The 21097-nt window shown below is 41.4% G+C and overlaps 1 protein-coding gene across 2 annotated transcripts in view; it reads left to right on the forward strand.

Annotated features, from left to right (window-relative positions):
* Positions 1-21097, forward strand: part of XRRA1 (X-ray radiation resistance associated 1) — a 105335-nt gene that overhangs the window by 27441 nt on the left and 56797 nt on the right. For both annotated transcript variants that reach the window (XM_011942032.1, XM_011942033.1), the window contains exons 8-10: positions 2711-2844; positions 17514-17642; positions 18332-18549. In XM_011942032.1, coding sequence (XP_011797422.1) covers positions 2711-2844; positions 17514-17642; positions 18332-18549 — 481 coding nt within the window. The remainder of the gene's footprint in view (positions 1-2710; positions 2845-17513; positions 17643-18331; positions 18550-21097) is intronic.

Below are 21097 nucleotides of genomic sequence, written 5' to 3' on the forward strand. Positions count from 1 at the left end.
GACCATGTCTCTACAAAAATTAAAAAAAAAAAATAACATGGTTGTGCATGCCTGTGGACCCACAGGAAGCTGAGGCAGGAGGATCACTTGAGCCTAGCAGCTTGAGGCTTCAGTGAGCCATGTTCATACCACTGCCCTCTAGCCATGTTCACACCAGGGGTGACAGAATAAGACTCTGTCTCAAAAAGAAAAAAGCAAAAATTATTCTTAGCTGATGGGTTATACAAAATAGCAGTAGGTATACTTTTGAGCTAGAACGCTAATGAAACAGCTCAGTATGGTTGGGATAGAGACTAAGACACAGTAGAGTGTAGTGATATGTGAACCTGGAGGGGTAGCAGAAAAGAGACTGGGGAGAACCTTGGAAACTTGCTGAGGAGTTTAAACCTTATGGAGAATAGGGATTCATTGAAGGGTTTTAAGCTAAGTGGTAGGGTCAGAACTGCATTTTAGAAAAACCATTCTGGCTTCTGTATAAAAAATAGATTGGAGGGAACGAGTATGAGAGATATTAAGGAGGTAGATAGAATCCGTAGGCTGACTGTTCACACGTGAGTATGAGGGAGAGAATGTTCCCCACCTTTCCCTGTGCTTATCTCAGGCACCTTTCCAGGTCTTCCTCCTGTAGGCTTCTCTGCTCCAACCAAGTGGGATCACCTCATTGTCTGAACCCTCAAACTTTGGAATTTGCTCATGGTAGCATGAACTCGGTGCTTCTGTAGTACTTGGCTAGTCTTGTCAAGCCATTTCTTACACCATGGACTTCAGTCATAACCAAACTATTCATGGTTCTCAGAACAAGCAAGGCTGCCTCCTGCCTCCTGTCTTCCATACATGCCACTTGCTGCCCTGAATGTCTCTTTGCCCTCCACAATTTGGTGAATACCTATTGGTCTCTGAGGACAGCTCAGATGTTACCTACCCTGTGAAGCCTGTCCTGATCCCCCGGTAGACCTGACCAGTTCCTTCCTTTGTGCCCTGATTGGTCTGTCTTCAGACATCTATCCCAGTAGCATTGCTACATAATGAACATATACATGTATTTAACTGAGTAGGCTGGCAGCTCCGAAAGGGCAGGGATGGGTGCAAAGTAAGCCTTATGCATAGGGTTGAGGAATGAAAGGATGATGATGATGATGATGATGACAGCCAACATTAAGCATTTACTGTATACTAGACTCCAGGATAAAGGCTTTATTTACATAAGAACCACTTATTTCTACTTTACAGATAAGGAAACCCAGATTAAGTAATTTGCCTAATATCACATGGTTAGTCAGGACTTAAGCCCAGGTCTGCAGAACTATCAATTAATTATTACATCAGAGTCAGACCAAACCCAGTCCTTCTCTGATGGTAACCTGTAGCGTGTATATGTCTGACTATGTAATACTGATGTGGCTGACCAAAGACTTACTCCTGTACCAATTGAATTAGGCACTGAAACCAACCCCATTCAATAGACTTCAGTGTATTTTGAGGAGGTGGGCACACGGAAGCACATAAGAAATAGAGGTGCATGAAAGGGAGCCAACTTGTATATATAGTGTCTACAGAGGCTTAGGAGAAGGAGAACAAATATTGGACAGATGTCATTTGTCCTGATTTTCTTTGTTTCTGCAGAGAAACACAGTTTTCTGATTGACTGCTTGGCCCCTTGACCCCAGTCAACTATCTAATGAATCCAGAAGGCCAGTTAGAAGGTGGTTGACAATAGGGTGAAAATTTGGGTTTATTGTCCTTATAAGCCAGTTTATTTCTTTTTATTTCTTTTTTTCTTTCTTTTTTTTTTTTTTTGAGACAGAGTCTTGCTCTGTCACCCAGGCTGGAGTGCATGGCATGATCTCAGCTCACTGCAACCTCTGCCTCCCAGGTTCAAGCGATTCTCCTGCCTCAGCCTCCTGAGTAGCTGGCACTACAGGCATGTGCCACCATGCCCAGTTAAGTTTTTGTATTTTTAGTAGAGTCGGGATTTCACCATGTTAGCCAGGATGGTCTTAATCTCCTGACCTCATGATACACCCACCTCTGCCTCCCAAAGTGCTGGGATTACAGGCGTGAGCCACTGAAGCCAGTTTATTTCAGCTCATTTTTTATGTGCAAATACTTTGCTCCGGGTCTTATGCTAACTTACAAGGATAGTGTTACAGTGGCATGGCACTTGACCCCACAGTCCTCCAAGTACCAGTTTATGATCTAGTCCACCACTGTGTGCCAAGCACTATGCTAGGCATATCCATATGCCAGATACCTGGCAGACTTGGATAAGTACCCCGAGTACCCTGAGAGCAGTTTAGATAAAGCAGTCAAAGTTAGGGGAGGTAGAGATTCCATCTGTCTGGGGCATTGAGAAGGTTTTACGAGGAGGCAACTTTTGAGCTGTCTTTTGGGGGCTTGGATTAGGATACATGGAAGAGGGGCATTCCCATTTATGCAAAAAGTACAAGCAAAGATCTATAGGTGGATGAGGCAAAGAGCGGGGAGGAGTCTATTTGCCCAGCACTACAGGATAAACAAAGATTTGTAGTGGCAAGTAAGGCTAGAAAACCGGTTGGGTACTGACTCTAGTAGACCTTTAATGTTAAAGGTGCAGGAGGGTTTTTTCCTGTGAGCAATGGGGCACTCTAGAAAGTAGTTCCCACATCATATATATGAGCATCATTGTCACGCAGAGTGCTTATCTTCCCCATCTTTCATCTTTGCATGGCAGTTCTTGGACCTTTCCTTCAACAGCCTGACTGCGGAGGCCATCTGTGATTTGGGGATTCTGCCACACCTCCGTGTCCTGCTCCTCACAGGCAACGGCCTCACCTCCCTGCCGCCCAATTTGGCCGTCGCAGAGCAGTAAGTTCTACCTCCCGGAGTCCATTCTGTGTTTTTGTGTATAAGTATCCAAGGAAATAACCCATAGCAGCTTGGAGGTGCCATAAAGATAGGCTGTAAGTGCTCAAAGCAGGGATAATGCCACCTACTGAAGCTCCCAGAAAGGCCGCAGACGTGCCCCCAATTTCCTATGTGCTGTTAGGAGAGATCAAGATGTTTGGCAAGCCACTTTCCCTGCCTCTGACTGGTCATCTGTAAATTGTCTTGCCAGACAATTCTCCTTCACGAGCCCTTTGTGTCAGCTCAGTAAGTCTGTTCACTGGTCTCTAGATAAGCTTTGTACATTCCCACTCTGCACCTTTGCTGAGGCCATTCCTTCTGGCTGGTCCTTCCTCTCTTGATAGTAATAAAAACACATATGTCGTACTTACAAGGCACCAGACACTGTACTCAGCATTATATATGTTAACTCATTAAATCCTCATAACAGCTCTGTGAGGTAGGTCTCCTATTATTATCCACATTTTTTAGATGAGGAAATAAGTACAGACATTTAAGTAACTTGCCCAAAGTTGCGAAGCTAGTCGGTAACAGACCCAGGATTTGAACCAAGTCTATCGGGCTCCAGAGACCATACTCATGACCATTATATTATATTCTTATGTAGATTCTGTACATTTTCTAAGGGCCAGCTCAGACGTTCCTCCTTTCCCTACCAGGAGCCTTCTCTGACTGCTTTAGCCCGTGCCTCTTAATCCCTTCTCTAGGGATCAGTTTAATTTAGTGTTTCCAGTTAATTTAATACTTAACATAGTCTATTGTGAGTTATGCCTAAATATATATGTGTATATATGTAATAAGTTACTTAGATTTTATATAGTGATGATTGTGGTTGGTTAGTTACTCAAGGGGGTTGAGATAATAATAGTGATCATTTATTAGGGGTTTCATTAGTCAGGGTTGTTTTGTTTGCAAGTAATAGAAGTCCAATTCAAAGTAGCTGAAACAAAAAGGGGAATTTATTGGTTCATGTATGTGAAAAATCAGGTGAATCTGCTGGATGCTTTGGCTGTATATAGGTGCACAAGATGTTGTCAGGTCTCTGTGTGCATCTCTATTTCTTGAGCATGTGTACAGCTTCTGTTAGTCTGTTACTTGTTCTGTCATACACATGAAGACATCTTTGTTTTCCTTGGTGTTGGCTTCATTCTTTTTTTTTTGCAATTTTATAACTTTATTTGATATAGTTGACAATCAGTGATTAGTTCTCGTCCACATCGACTGTCTGTAGTTTTTGAAAGTGGTAACAGGTATATAGGTAACCAAAGTATAGAGCTTATTTGGTGAATCTTCATCCTCATTATGTTTTCTGGACAACCGCCCATGGGTTCGGCATGGGACATTCCTTATTCCTTTGGCCCAGACAGCCTTGTTGAGCCTGGTATCAATGCGTACATCTAGAGTTCCCGTCTCCTTCATGGCAAATTTCTGAATCTCTTTGAGTGCTCAAGGGGCACGTTTCTTGAAGTCCACTCCATGGATGCACTTGTGAATGTTGATGGTGTATCCTCGGGTCACCACCTCATGGATGGCAGAATGGCCCTTTTTCTTCTTGCCACCCTTCTTCATGGGAGCCATTCTGCCGGGTCCTGGCTTCATTCTTAGATAAGCTTTCTCTATGAGCCTGTCAGGCTGTAGATAGAAATATAAAACCCACTTAAGGTATTAAAAATAGAAGGGATTCATTGGTTTATTGATTGGTTTATTCATTTATTAATTCTTGGCAGGGAGAGATAATTGGTATTTTGTTATGGAAAGTTTTTAAACACATATAAAATTAGAGTCAATCATAAAATTGACTCCAGGTACCTATCACCCACAATTATCACCTGACAGTTATCAAATTATGGCCAATCTTGTTTCATCTATGCCCCCATCACACCCCCTCCTGAAATATTCTTAAGAAAAATCTCAGATATATACAGCCATAAATGTTTCATATTATTTCATCTATAAATATTCCAGTATGTAGCTCTAAAAGGTAAGCACTCTTAAAAATCATACCCAGAGAACCATTATTCCACCTAAAATATCACCAGTGATAAAGAGAGGGAATTGATTACATGGCTGTTAGAAGGGATGTAAGAGCTAAGTGGAGAAGAGGGGTATGGGGAGAACAAAAAGGAAGAAGCGTTGATAACCAGAGATCAGAAGCTGCATCACTGCTAAACTGAAGTCAACAAGTCTATATCCACTGCTGGGCTTTCAGGGAGGGTGTCACTGTAATTGTAGACCTGCTGAAGATGTGATACCTCAACCAAGGCTGGAATCTCTGCCAGTGCAGTTACCATGGTTAGTACTGCCATTGCTGCTGCACTATCACTGCTGCTGCAGACAGAAATGCTATCAGAAGCCAAACAAGACAGTTGCTTCTCCCCAGCTCTGGCCTTCTAGTCTCTCATGAATTCCTTCTATGGGCAGTATCCAGCTAGTTGGAAAGGCAGTCTGGGAAGTGTAGTTAAGGAGGTGGCTCCAGCCCCCTGCAATACACAGAAGAACACAGAATGAAGGGGTGAAGGCTGAGAGCAAACACGCAGATAACTGGCACCGTTCAACCCTTGGAACCCCAATATCTACCCTCCTGCTTCACTCCATATTTAATTTCCATACAACAATAGCAACTGCACCATGCTTTTACCTAACATGAAGGAACTCTTCCTCTTACACTGAAGACACTTTCACCATCTCCTCAAGAAGGATGAGACACAGTTCCATCAGTTACTGTAGCCATCACTGATGATATTTTCTCCTCTAAATAAATTTATGGATATTTTATATCCTAAAAACTAAGTTGTAAAGTCAGTCACCACTAGCAGTTTAAGTGTGCATGCGAGTGCGCATACACACACACACAGACACACTAAGGAAGGAAGAAAATGCACATGAAAATATGCATAGTTGCTACAGTGATCATTTCTTAACTGGTCAGGAGGCCATAGTGAATATTCGTAAATCCTTTTTTCCATCACCTATTTAATGTTCCTTTGTCCTCGTCCAGCACCTTGGCTGGTTGGGGTTCTTTAACTGATGTGGTCTTCTGAACCTTCACTTCTGAAGGGTCTGAGTCTTTAAAGGTCCTGCTTTTCCTGGGTTGCTGTAGTCTTCATTAAAAGACTAAAAGACATGGAACTTCTTAGAGGAGCACTAGATAATACTGTAGTCCCAAAGATACTTTTTTAATTTTTACCTCAAGGTATAACAGCAATTATATTTATTTTTATAAACAGTATCAGTCACCTAGTCAGTAGAATGAACCCCTCTTTGTCTGACTATAGGTTCAGTGAAATGAGGAATGCAAGTGGCCAGTAGCAATCTTGACTTCCAGTTCAGTGGAACCATGATTTTGTCTCCTGGTAAGAGTACCTCCTTAGGAACTAAGACCTGTAAATCAGAAATGCCAAAAATTATAGAATGAGAAGCAAAAAATCTGCAAGTGGACTATTAGATATATTGTAAGAGGAGCTACTTTCATTTCCATTAATTCCTAGGCCCTTAGGTTATGGTTATGAGAAAAACAGTATCAGTTTTGGTTTATGTGATACCCTATGTTGTTAAGTTAGGGTCCCAACTTTAACTATATCTATTTGGTATAGTAGATAAATCATCAAAGACTATTTCACTAGAGGATTCTGAGAAGATGATAGAGTAGGAAGCATCAAGAATGTGTCTCCTCATCTAGACAACAGTTTCGTTGGCAGAATCAGTCTGATGTAACAATTTTGAAACTGTGGACACAAATAATCTTCATACTCTATTAAAAGTTTACGTCGGCCAGGCGCGGTGGCTCACGCCTGTAATCCCAGCACTTTGGAAGGCTGAGACAGGTGGATCACGAGGTCAGGAGATCGAGACCATCCTGGCGAACACGGTGAAACCCCGTCTCTACTAAAAATACAAAAAAATTAGCCGGGCATGGTGGCGGGTGCCTGTAGTCCCAGCTTCTAGGGAGGCTGAGGCAGGAGAATGGCGTGAGAACTCCCAATCTCATGGTTCAAGTTTTAAACCTGAAAATTAGAATAATAAATATATTCGTTGGGTAACTCACATGCAGCTTGCAGGAGCCAGGGTGAGCAAAAAGATCCCTGTCCTCCAAATTTTAGAGATCTGTGCTGTGATCACTGATTGCTACTTCTAATCATTGAGGTGCAGACACAGAGGCACACAACCATTGTTGCACACACACCCATCCACAACTGTCATAAGCCCTTTCTGCTCCAGCTGAAGAGACTTTCAGGGAATTTAAAGGATTTCTTTTCTTAATCCCCATTCCTTTCCCCCTCTTTTGGGAGCCAGACATTAAAGTCTGGGACATTTAAAAGCAGCTGCATATACAGAGGAAATGAGAATGTCACCACATATACCCAGAGAAATGCACAGGCTTAGAAAAGACCTGAGAAGACCTTACATTTAGACCTCAGCCTAATCCTTGACACAGAGACAGCCTACGATAATCAAATACAAAACAAAAAAAAGAGCAAACCCTGGTAAAGGGGAGAATCTGATTTCTAGAGTTACCATATTAATAGATTCAAATATTCAGCTTTCAACAAAAAAATCACAAGGCATACAAAGAAACAGAAAAATATGGCCCAGCCAAAGGAAAAAATTAAGCAACAGAAACTATCCCTGAGAAAGGGAGGACTTACTAAAGACTTTAAAACAGCTGTCTTAAAGGTTTTCAAAGAACTAATGGAAGATATGAATAAAGTCAAGAAAATGATATATTAACAAAATGGAAATATCAACAAATAGACAACGAAAAAAGAAACCAAAAAGAAATTTTAAACCTGAAAATTAGAATAAGAAATGAAAAATTCACTGGAGAGATTCAAAGGCAGATTTGAGCAGTCAGAAGAGAGAATCAGCAAACTTGAAGATAGAACAATTAAATTTATCAAGTCAGAGAAACAAAAGGAAAAAAAATGATTGACTTGAACAAAGCCTAAGGGACCTGTGGGATTGGGATACCTTCAAGCAAACCACCAACCTATGTATTATGAAAGTCCCAGAAGGAGAAGAGAGAAAGCACGAAGAGATTATTTGAAGAAATAACAACCTAAAACTTCCGAAGTTTGATGAACGACATGAATATGAACATACATGAGCCTCAGTGAACTCCAAGATAGGATGAACTCAAAGAGACCTCCACTGAGTCACATTATAATCAGACTGTTAAAAGACAGAGAGGATCTTGAAAGCAGTGAGAGAGAAGCAACTCATCACATACAAGGCATCTTCAATAAGATTATCAGCAGACTTCTTTTTTTTTTTTTTTTGTGACGGAGTCTAGCTCTGTCACCCAGGCTGGAGTGCAGTGGCACGATCTCGGCTCACTGCAAGCTCCGCCTCCCGGGTTTACGCCATTCTCCTGCCTCAGCCTCCCGAGTAGCTGGGACTACAGGCGCCCGCCATCTCGCCTGGCTAGTTTTTTGTATTTTTTAGTAGAGACGGGGTTTCACCGTGTAGCTCAGGATGGTCTCGATCTCCTGACCTCGTGATCCGCCCGTCTCGGCCTCCCAAAGTGCTGGGATTACAGGCTTGAGCCACTGTGCCCGGCCATCAGCAGACTTCTTGTCAGAAACTTTTAAGGCCAGAAGGCAGTGGGCTGATATATTAAATATTTAAAGTGCTAAAAGAAAAAAAAAACTCAATCAGGAATCCTACATCCAGCAGAAGTGTTCTTCCAACGTATGGAAGAAATTAAGACATTCCCAGATAAATAAAAGGTAAAAAAAATTAATTACCACCAGTCCCGCCCTGCATAAATACTAGAGGGATTTTTGCAGGTTGAAATGAAAGGATGCTAGACAGTAACTCAAAGCTATAAGAAGAAATAAAGCTCTCGTTAAAGGTAAATACATGGGCAATTACAAAAGCTAGTATTATTATAACAACAGTTTCTAATTCCACTTGTCGAACATTGTGGGCAGGGAAGGCAAATCTATATCCAAAAATACATTTATAATCTGGTAAACAAAACTTGCTGCTGCTTTTTAAAGTCAACTTGGTACTAGATGGCTGTATAATCCCTCTAGAAATGGTGCCATATTAGAGGCTCAGCAGTGGCTTCTGCCATTGGCAGGTTGAATACTCAGCAAGTGTTATAACCAGATTTGCTTTGGTGAAAGGAAGTGTGTAGCCTTCATCCCTGCCACCAAGGGAAAGAGGGTAACTGACATTCATGGAATGGGTTACCTTATCTTCCTGACCATTGAGAGTCTCCCCCACAGGGGATAGTCTTGGGGAAACAGTCATATGAGACACAAATAATCATCATACTCTGTTCAATCTGAGAGGTTAAGTCACATAGTTTTTCTCTGTACTTTCAGCAACTTTCCTATATTTTTTCCAAGCTTTGACTATTCAGCTAAACCATCAGCCACTGCCCATGAATCAGTATAGATCTGTACTTCTGGCTATCTCTCTGACCAAGCAAATGGCTGATCAGATACATTGTTCTAAGTTCTGCCTACTTAGAAGATTTCTCTTCCCCTGTCTTTTTGGTCACTCCTATATGGGGCTATAATATTGTAATAGTTGACTTTGAGAAGGTATCAGCATATCATGCTGTCATTTGTAAACCCAACTGGAGGTTTTTCTTCCTATATTAGATGGCCACATGACCTTAGTTAAGGGTTGATGGAGAGGTAGCAATACAGCAGGAGAATGCACCGTAGGAATCTGAGCCGTATATTCCTGCAACTTTTCCAGACTTGCTGGAGCCTGATTTCAAATACTGCTTTCACTTGATAGGGGAGTTCTGTTGCATATTCAGTTCATGATGAGTGGCTCAGGTTGCATGATCACATAGTATCCTGTGGTCAGGTATTTGGCCTCTACCAAATGTACTAGTAAGCAAGAAATTGTTTTTCAAAAAAAAAAAAATCGTTATCTGCAGAATAGGGCATAACTTTGCTAAAAAATAAATCTGCTATGGGTACCTAGAAAAGGCTCTATTCGTAGAATGATGACGTACTTTATCATCCAAACCAGGACATATATGAGAGGGAAAAGGGACAGTATTAATAATTATTTGGAGATAACAGGTGAAAACTCAGGCTATCATTGAAATCTGGGATGTATGGTACCCTATCTGTACAGCACACCTATTTGCCATAGTCCTTTAGAAGCCATTTGGACCTGCTGAGTCATATGCCCAATGGAAGAGCAACTTGCATTACAGTTGGGAACTGTTGTAGAACCTTGCCTTGTTCTGGGCCTCACTCAAAACTAGCAGCCTTGTGGGATACTTAGTAAATGAGTTAGAACAGCACAAATGTTTTATATGTCACTTCTAAAATCTAAAAAGGGGATGGGCACGGTGGCTCACGCCTATAATCCCAGCACTTTGGGAAGCCAAGGCAGGTGGATCACTTGAGGTCAGGAGTTTGAGACCAGCTTGGCCAATGTGGCAAAACCCCATCTCTACTAAAAATACAAAAATTAGTCAGATGTCGTGGCGGGTGCCTGTAATCCCAGCTACTCGGGAGACTGAAGCAGCAGAATTGCTTGAACCTGGGAGGCAGTGGTTGCAGTGAACCAAGATCACACCACACTGCACTCCAACCCTGGGTGACAGAGTGAGACTCCATCTCAAAAAATAAATAAATAAATAAAATAAATAAATATAAAATCCAAAAAGGCCAGTGAAACTTTGTGATTTTTTTCTTACAAGTAGTATCAGATAAATAAGAAGCAAGGTACAGGATTATGTCTTTCACATTAGAAATATATCACAGCATGCTTCAGATACCTGGACAACAACAAAAAATTAATCCATATCATAGTACCCTGAATTTTGATGGGGGAGGGGGCTTACCTCCATCCGGTAACACAAAGGTATCTTACTAAGGCATCTAGGGTGTTTGCAACTTTTCCTGCTTGCCAGGTCCAATCAGCATGATATTCTGTAGGATATCAAAATAACCAAGAAGATCCAGAGTTGATATAGCCCCAAGAGAAAAGGACAGAGGTGTACTGTTGTCCCTGTCAGGTGAAAGCAGACTGCTTCTGGTAGTTTTTGTTAATTGACAAAGAAAAAGAAATATCTGACAGGTCCTTAGCTGTATCCACAGTACCAGGGGCTGGGTTGATTTGTTCCAGTAAAAAGATTCCACATCTGGAATAGCAGCTGAAAGTTGGAGTCACCTCTTGATTAAGCTTACAGTAATCTACAATCATTCTTCAAAACCTGTTTTCTGTACAAGCTAAATAAACAAAGGGTATCTTCTTCACAAGTTAAGTAAACAAGAGATGTTAAACAGAGATGTCATAGGAATCACTCTCCTTCCATCTTTTTGGTCTTTAGTGTTGGCAGTAATCTCTGCAATTACCTCAGGGATTCAGTATTGTTTTTGGTTTACTATTGGGAAGAAAGTTTCCTGGGGTTTCAGTTGGACACTTCCTACTATAATGGACTATACTTTGTTGCTCAGTAAAGAAATGTGGGTGTTCTGCCAGTTGTTTAGTATGTCTGTTTCAGTTACACATTCAGGAACCGAGGAGAAACCACAAGGTAGATTTATGACTCCACTGGGTCCGTTGTGAAACAGACTTTGGCTAAATTTTCATTCTTCCATCTGACCTTTATGATCCCCCATTTTTGAGTGAGGCATGGTCTACCATGCCTTTCATACACACAGAGATTAGCACCAATTTGCAGACACTGTCTAGTAATCCTTACGAGGCTGAATTTAGCACTGTTTGGTAGAACTTACCACAATGTTGGAAATGTTCTATATCTGTGTTGTTCATAGTGTAGCTACTAGGCATATTGAGCTCTTGAGCACTTGAAATGTAGCTAGTGTGATATAGGAACTGAATGTTCAATTTTATTTGAGCTTAATTAGTTTTAAGTTAAATGTAAATAGGAACTGAATGAGAGGCCATGGCTCTTTCTTTGGACAACTCAAATCACTCTTTTCCCACCAGATCAAGGGTTTTCTGGTGATCTACATCACTAATAATTTCAAATCATCTTATTTCAATGATAAACACTGAAATTATTTGAAGCTAGTCTTCAGTCTCTGCAAGGTCCATACTATTTCTAGTATATACATCCTTCGAGGGTTTGGTTTTCTGATGAGCTAACTTAGAGCATGAGCAGTCAGGCTTCCATTCTGTGGCATGCCTTGGATTCCAGTTTTCGGCCACTGGCTCAATAGGGTTGTCAGAATCTCTGCTCAACTTCTCAGCCTCTCAGCCACTTCTGGAGTCACCAGACAGTCCTAGGGGAAAAGTATTGCATGAACCCCTTTGGATTTCCTTCTTTTTTCAAATCTTAGCACTATAATTCTTCACAGCTTGTTAGTTCCCAGGTACCTTAAGGCAGATTGTTTTTAAATGTATATTGTGTCTGGGTTTTCTAGTTTTTTACTCAGGAAAGAGTTGGTCCCACATTATTTAGTTTGCAACACTATAAACCTTTCTATTTATTTTGGTACCTAGGGTCACTCAGTATGGAAGAAGCTTAAGCTAAATTCCTGACTGGGTGTTTTCTGAACCACTCTGATGATACAGATTTGGGTTATAGTTTTTCAAGAGGACCAGTCTGCCCTTCCCCTTCTCCTTCTCTGTTCACTCCAAGACAGTTTTCTCCTGGCTATGGGATAAGGAGAATGGGTTTAGTTTTGGTTAATTTTACCCTGAGGGTATATCCCTTTAGGATCCCAAATTCATTTAAGGGTCTCTGATTAAACTCCCCACCTTCAGGGTGCCCGGGCTTTGATTCTCTAGCCCCATGATACTGTCAAACCATAGTTCAGTTTCAACAGGATAAGTAAATGCCCTCAAGGCTTCAGTGGCTTCCTATGTTAAGTTTCTCCCTCTGGGTTTTTAGATTTGGCATACTGCTTCCTTACTCTCTTCACATCTCTTATACATATTAAAATGATGGATCCACCACCACAGGGAATGGCGGTGTGTGCCTGTAGTTGCCAGCTACTTGAGAGACCAAGGTGGGAAGATTGTTTTAGGCCAGGAGTTCAAGTCCAGCCTAGGCAACATAGCAAGACCCCATCTCTACAAAAGAAAATAAATAAAATGATGGATCTTTTTTCTTTTTATATTTTATTCATCATTCTAGTTGTTTTCAGTGGAAAGCCTAGTTACATAAAATAACTAGTCTCCCCCACCCTGCACTTCCATGTTCTTATATATGAGGCGGAGAATAAATGTATTCCTACCTGCATCAGAGTAGTGATTGAAATCAGCACGCTTTGGGGCCGGGCGCGGTGGCTCGCGCTTGTAATCCCAGCACTTTGGGAGGCAGATACAGGTGGATCATGAGGTCAGGAGATTGAGACCATCCTGGCTAACACGGTGAAACCCCGTCTCTACTAAAAACACAAAAAATTAGCCGGGCGTGGTGGCACGTGCCTGTAGTCTCGGCTACTCAGGAGGCTGAGGCAGGAGAATGGTGTGAACCCGGGAGGCGGAGCTTGCAGTGAGCCCAGATCACGCCACTGCACTCCAGCCTGGGGACAGAGCCAGACTCCTTCGCCAAAAAAAAAAAAAAAAAAAATCAGCACGCTTTGAAAGCTGTGGGTTGGCCAGGCATGGTCACTCACACTTGTAATCCCAGCACTTTGGGAGGCTGAGGCAGGAGGATTGCTTGAGCCCAGGAGTTCGAGGTCAGCCTGGGCAACGTAATAAGACCTTGTCTCTACAAAAATAAAAATAAAGCTGTGGGGCTCCAGACAAATACCATTGTCATTATTTTCTTCCCACTCATCTCTCTAGATTGAGTATGCTCTGTGGGTTCCTTTTCTGCCAGCCTCTTAAACTTTGGTGCTCCCCAGTCATCCACCCTCAACCTACTATTTTTCTTAAGCTTTATACTCTTTATTGGTGGCCTCCTCTCTTCGCAAGTCTTCTGAACTATAAGCCTATTTAGCCTACTTATCAAACTCCTCACACACATCCCCATGCCAAAAAGCCCTCCTCACTCTCTATTCCTTTCTTTCCTTTCCTGGCCTCATTGACTTCTTCCCATCTACTATGTAGTTGTCCAGTAGAAACCTGAGCATTTCAGCCTCCCTCATTCCACACATTCATTCAATCACCAGGTGCTGTGAATTGTACTTTCTAAATTCTTCTTAAACCTGCTTATTCCTGTTATCCTGCTGTTTGGTCCCAGTCTGCAGTTTCTTGCCTCCCAACCCATCCTCCTATCTGTCAGCCAGAGTGATCTTTCTGAAATGCACATGTGATTCTGTCACTGCCCTGCTTAAAGTCCTTTAGCAGGTTCCCACTGTCCTAAAGATAAACTCCATTAATATCGCTCAAGGCTTTTTATGGCCTGACTCTGTCTGCTTCTCCATCCTCCTTTCTGTTCACTTTTTCCATTCATCATATACCTCATCTATTCTGAACTATTTGTGTCTCCATTTCTTGCTATTTTCTTTGTCTGGGTGAGTTAGGGGAATCATATTTGACCCATTCTATCTTTAGACTATTACTTGTTTTGAGCTGGAATCTGCTACTTTGGCTCTTTCATTAGGCCTACTCCCTTTCTGCTTCAGACCATACAAGTTGGTGTTCTCAGGCACCACCAGCACAGAGCAGAGGATGAATTGTTACCTCCTTTCTTCTAGTCACTATATTCCAAATAGCGCCACCTAAAAGAGTACTTTTTAGTAGCCACATCACAATCCCCTTTTACACACAATCTGTTAAACCATGTCTCCCTTATTCTGGTGTTTGCACAGTTGATGTTCTATATCTTAACACAGAAGCTGATCTGACATTTGTCCTAATGTAAGTGCTTGTTAAGTTTCATCTTATTTGTTGCAGCCCTTGGTTCAGTCTTTTGAGCAATATTTTTAGCCTGATCCAAAGTCTTATAGTGTAAAGTAAAAGAAATCCCCTTTTACCATATAGATAGAGGATCTAGGCCCAGAGATGCTCAACACCAGCCAGAAGTCACACAGCAAGCAAAGCAGCAGCAGCACCCGAGCCAGATCTCAGGGATCCTGGCCACCCTTCCCATGCATCTTCTAATATGGTACACAAATTCCCATTGCTGAATCCAGCCACTGCACATACCCTTAGCTTCTGAAAAACCTTCATTAAATCTCTCAGATTTTAAGTAGTATTAATTCTGTTTGGCAAGAGAAGTGATAATAAAAATAGCACCACTCTGAACAGCTGGAAACCCCGGCTTCTCCACTACGGACAGACTTTGCCACTTCAGAGAGCTTTTCTTCCAAAACTGCAACAGGAGGGGCTCGGTGGGAAAGCCTGCTGCTTTCCTCTGAAGGTAGGCATCTGTCTTCTCACCCATCTAATGGCTGCCCCTCTATTTTAAGATGTCTATTTTAGACACAAAAAATGAAACTTTCCCATGCTATAATTAGGGTGGAACTTTAAAAAGACAAAGTGGTGTAACTTGTCACAAGAGACAAGACAGAGCCAACTTCTGCATTATGGAGCTTGAGAGGAATTTTTTAAAGGCTTATTTCTTAGCTGTTTCATATTTCACTGGAGTAAAATAAAGATTGGCCAATCAATTATAAATCAACAGTGGTGCTGTGCACTATTCTGTAATAGCTCTCAGATAGAGATTAAAAATTCAGTGTATGAAAGTTGGTCCTTCCAGAAAGAGGAAAGGGTACATCCGTGACCTTGAAATATTATGAACTATAAAGGCTTCCTGCCTTCTTTGTTAAGTGTCTCTGGTCTTTGGACTTCAAGCCTGTTCCCCACACTGTTGCCAGGTCTCTTTCTGAAAGTTTATCTGACCTGTCCCTTTTTCCAGTCAGAACTGTCATAATCTATGGAAGTCTGTCAGTGTTAGGATACGGAAAAAAAGTCAGGGGGGAATTGATTGTAAGAACATTGGGGAATCTCATAGCCGTGCCTTAGGGTCATACTGAACGTAGGCCCTGAGGACTCTGGAGCAGCCTGGAAGTTCTGTCTCTCAGCTTTCACATCTCCTCTTCTCCATGACTTGCCACATTTTTCTTTACAGGTGGGCTGCCCATGTCTTTCTAGACCCTATGATGGGAAACATGGCAGCCTATAGCTTCTAATACTGCTACAGATCCAGCCACGAAGAGATTATTTTTTTTCCCTGTTCTCTTTCTTTCACATTGGTTAAGAGCATGACAATTCACTCTCCATTCCTCATGGTTTTGCTTTAACACTGCTTTTCCTAAATAGGTGCCTTCCCCACATACTTCTTTTATAGTGTTCGTCTCACTGCAGGCTGTGTGTCTACCTACTCCACAGACTGTAAGCACCTAGAGGGGAGGGATGTGTTCTTTTATTTGTGTTCTTAGTACCTGGCCACATAAATATATGTTAAGGAAATTCATGAGTGTGAATGAATGAATGAATTAGTAATACATTCATTTAGAATATACCCTTTCTAAATTCACCTGTGAAATATCCCAGACTTCAGGTATACATTACTGTCCTAGCTTTTGAACTCACTGCCAACCTTTGTCAAGCTCTCTCTAGCTCAGACATCAGCTCCCCCTTCCACTTCCCCATCCTTTAATCCGCATGGGGCTAGTAGATGTGAATGTGAGAGGTGTGATTTGGCAGTGGAAAGGGCATGGGATTTGGAGTCAGGCAGACCCAGGTTCTAGTTTGAGTTGTCCCACTTTCTAGCTATGAGACCAGGCAAGTTGCTCTGAGCTTCATTTTCTTAATCTGTAAAGGAGGTATATAATACCTATCCTTGGATAACACATACAAAGCACATTGCACAATGCCAGAAATGCAGTAGGTGCTAAAGAAATGTTTGTTTCCCTTCCTCTAGTCGTGTGTGTGTTTGTGGCTTATATATGTGTATACTGTATGCATTTGTACTATTTTGGTGTATGGGTGGCATACAGTATGGAGGGAAGAATGAAAATGTTATTTGTATCATCTGCCTGTGTGGAAGAGAGTTACCTAGGTCTCATCTGCCTGGAGGACACAAATGAGGTCACATTAATGGCAGTACTTAAAATGCCACCACTTCCTGCCCACCCCTGTAATTCAGGGCATCACCCCCCTAAATCTCACTCTTAGGTATTTCTGGGAATCTTCAGAGAGTTTGAGTTTAAGAAGAAACTTCTCCACTCCTTACTTGTGTGTTCATTTTATGAAGCCACTTGAGAAGAGAACCTCACTACAGCCAGGGATGGTGCCCTCAATACACCCTTCTTTACACTACTAGTTGGCAAAGCTATGGTCTATAACAAGAGCATTGTCTCCTGGTGCTCCCATACCAGTCTACTAGGTGACACAGCATAACAAGGAGTCTTCTTGAGTCAAAATTGTGCAGTGATCTCCAGCAGAATGCTCCCTCCAGCTTGGTCATACCTCTTTCACCCTGGCATTTTCTATAAGCACTACCTATACAATCCCCCACCCTGCCCTAACCTGGTCTCAATGATGTAATGTATGTAACCTTTCTCCATACAGAAGACGATATGGTATGTATAAGAGTGTTTGGGAAAGGAGAAGGTGGGGAAGGAATTATACTTTCTGTGCATCCCTGTGGGGACCTCTTTCGTGCACTAGAACAGTTCCTAAGCTGGTTAGGCCTCCTAATTGATTCCCTGTCTGCCATGGCTTCCTGGGAATGGTGGAGTTTGTCCCTCGACCTTGCTCATTACCCAAGATCTTTGAACTCACAGGGAGGCATCTGTAACATCGCTGACAAGCAAGAGGTACATCCTGAGGTTCCCAGCGCTGGAGACACTGATGCTGGATGACAACAGACTCTCCAACCCCAGTTGCTTTGCCAGCCTGGCTGGGCTCAGGAGGTAAAGCCATAAGCCTTTCTCTGCTTGGGCTTCCTCTAATCCCCTGGCTTGCTCACACTCTGAGTGCTGTTCTAGAAGCCAGAAGGCTTGGGTTTAAACCCTAGCTCCACAATTTATCTCTACTCTGTGGCCATGGGTAAGTCATTTCTCCCCTCTGAGCTTTGGCTCCTCCATAAAAATGGCCATCAATGAGGACATTTCTGATCACATGACTGAATTAGAAGCAGCAAAGAGAAAGGAAAACAGGAGGAGATTTTACCCAGGATAGGATCCAGACCCTGACAGTAGAGACAGGAAAATTTTTTTAAATAATGAGAATCAGAAAGACAAATTTAATTCCTGAGTTCCAACTGAAGTAAATAAAATAGTGGCATTTACATTGTTAAGCTTTACTTCCCTGGAAAATTTACTTTGAATTCAACTACCATTTACTGAATACTACTTTGTGCCAGGCCATTTACATATTGCCTCATTTAATCTTCACAAGAGCCCTGAAAGGTTAATAAATATTATCCCCATTTTAGAGACAGGGATATTGAATCCCAGAGACAGTAAGTCACTGGCTCAATGCCACACAAGAGGAATAAGTATCCGAGCCTGATTCCATGTTTTTTCCCTAAAGTGGCTTGGTAAACAATCCTGAGGTATCATTATTGCTATGATTCTATATTCACTTTCCTTAATTGAAGACTGAAGAAGTTAAGCCTGGATGAAAACAGGATTATCCGGATCCCATACCTACAGCAAGTTCAGCTCTCTGACGAGTCAGTGGACTGGAATGGAGGCAGGGGAAGTCCCCAGAAAGAGCCCCAATTCATGCTGCAGTCCAAGCCAAGGATGCTTGAGGACTCAGATGAGCAACTGGATTATACTGTACTGCCCATGAAAAAGGATGTTGACCGGACAGGTGAGTGACACCCCTTGTTCCAGAAATTCTAGCCTCATAGTGGAAATACACTTCTGAGAGTTTATTCTGAAAGTCTCACTTGGTCACGATGAATATCACGAATTGAATTTGCAGATTCTTTGTCAAGGATTTTTGCATCTATGTTTGGGAGATGTGTTGGTGTATTGATTTCTTTTGTTACAGTATTCTTGTTAGGATTTATAATCAAGGTTATGCTTGCCTGATAAAATGTGTTTGGAAGTGTTCATTTTTTTCCATTTCCTGGGAAAGTTTATATACTATTATTATTTTCTCCTTAAAGTTTGGAAGAATTCACCATGAGACCACCTGAGCCTGGAGTTTTCTTTGTAGAATGAGGTTGAAATTATGCAACTTTAGAAGGTTGGAAGAGGTGCTCCTGACACCTGAAATTTAGACCTCTGGGTAAGAGGTGCTGCTTGGCTCTTGGTGTCTCTGAGCTGTGATGGGCTTTGTGTAGCTGAGAAGAGGATACTGGCCAGCTGGTGCTGGACCTATGGAGGAGTCACAGTGAAGCTAGTTTATAAAAGTTGGAAAAACTGCAAACTAGATTCAGCTACTGCTGAGGAAAGACTTGCTAGACTACAGCAAAAACAAAACAAACCAAAAACCACATTATTCCAGTGGCATTCACAGGAATCACAAGCAGTGAGGAAACCCATGGGAAGCAGATAGGAAGAGATAAGCCCCTTTTTCCTCTTCCAGCTTTGCAGTCTCCCTTTAGCACCACCCATATTGTCAGAGTCTAACAGGAAACCAGTGGTCAAAGCAGAAATATGGTTTTGAGAGCCTCAGCTCCAGCATTCCAAAGCAGAATAAAGAAAGATGAATTTCCAAGTTAAAAATATTAATAACTGGCCAGGCACAGTGACAGTTATTTTGGGAGGCCAAGGCTGGAGAATTGTTTGAGGCCAGGAGTTTGAGGCTGCAGTGAGCTATGATCACGCCACTGCTCTCTGACCTGGATGACAGAGTGAGACCCTATCTCTATAAAAAATTAAAAATTAGCTGGGTGTGATGGCATGTGCCTGTAGTCCTAGCTACTGGGGGCTGAGGCAGGAGGATCCCTTGAGCCTGTGGTGAGCTATGATCACACTACTGCTCTCCAGCCTGGGCAGCAGAGTGAGACCCTGTCTCTAAAAATAATAATAATAACAACTTAATAAAAGGCACAATTATGTTATTCAGATTCTCCCTAAAATAATTTTCTGTCTACTTAGTTTGTTAACTTTGGAAATAGGTATATTAAAGTCTATCCCCACTATTATAGATTTGTCAGTATCTCCTTGCATTTCTGGCATTTTTTTTTACTATGAAGTTGGTTTGGTTCTCTGTTATTAGGTTTGTGACTTTTATCTTGGTAGATTATGTATTTTAATCATTGTAAAATATCCAAGGTAGATAAATAATTTTGGTTTTGACTTGGGCCTCTGTTTTGTTTGATATATTTATTTTAGGATATCTTAAAAACAATATAGTACTGCATATTTTTCCTAATATGAGTCTTAATGAGTCTTTTTTCATAGAAGAATTTAACTCACATGGTGATTATTGATATATTTCACCTTATTTCTACTATTAGTGTGTTTTCTGTTTACCTATGCCTTTTCTTCTTGTGAGCACTAAGTTTTCTTTCAATTCCAATCTTTTCACTAATCGTTTAAAGAAAGAAATCTCATGTCTAGATCTCTAATGGTTACCTTAAAACTTTTTTTTTTTCTGTTTAGAGACAGGGTTTTACCCTATCACCCCAGGCTGAAGTGCAGTGACACGACCGTGCTCAAACTGTATTGTTGAACTCTGGGGCTCAAGTGATCCTCCTGCCTCAGCCTCCCAAGTAGCTGGGACCACTGCACCTGGCTATTAACCTAAAACTTTTAATTCACATTTTAAAACTCACTTTTGTCTATCAACACCTAGAATCAACCAAATACATGTCTTTTTCTTTAATAAGAAAATGTTAATATGCATCTATCTATAAAGCCACCCTACTCCCATCACTTCCCATAATGTAATAAACTCTAACAATAATTCAGATTGGTTTTAATTTTTTAAATTATATATCAATGATTCTTTAGACTGAAAGATTGAACCTCATTCTTGGGTTCTTTATCATGTGTACATATGTATAACTTAGGAGCAGAGACTTCTGTTTACAATACAACTCAGGTCCTAATATAGTATAATTTTTAATCTCTTCAAAGTTCTTCTTGCCCTCTTATTTTTTTTCTTTCGTCCTTAATTCCTATTCCCATTTCCTATTTTCATATAAATGTCTACTCTTATCTTGGATATATTTTCCTGGATATATGTATTTATCTTTGTAAAATATATATTATTTTGTGTGTAATATGTTTATAATTTACATAATGGTAATATGGTCTTGAGCTCTTTCTGTTTCTGTTACTTTATTTTTTCAGTCAACATTATTATTATTTTTTTTTTTTTGAGACGGAGTCTCGCTCAGTCGCCCAGGCTGGAGTGCAGTGGCGCGATCTCGGCTCACTGCGAGCTCTGCCTCCCGGGTTCA

This window comes from Colobus angolensis, unplaced genomic scaffold, assembly GCF_000951035.1.
Source record: "Colobus angolensis palliatus isolate OR3802 unplaced genomic scaffold, Cang.pa_1.0 Scaffold205, whole genome shotgun sequence".
Lineage (NCBI taxonomy): Eukaryota > Metazoa > Chordata > Mammalia > Primates > Cercopithecidae > Colobus > Colobus angolensis.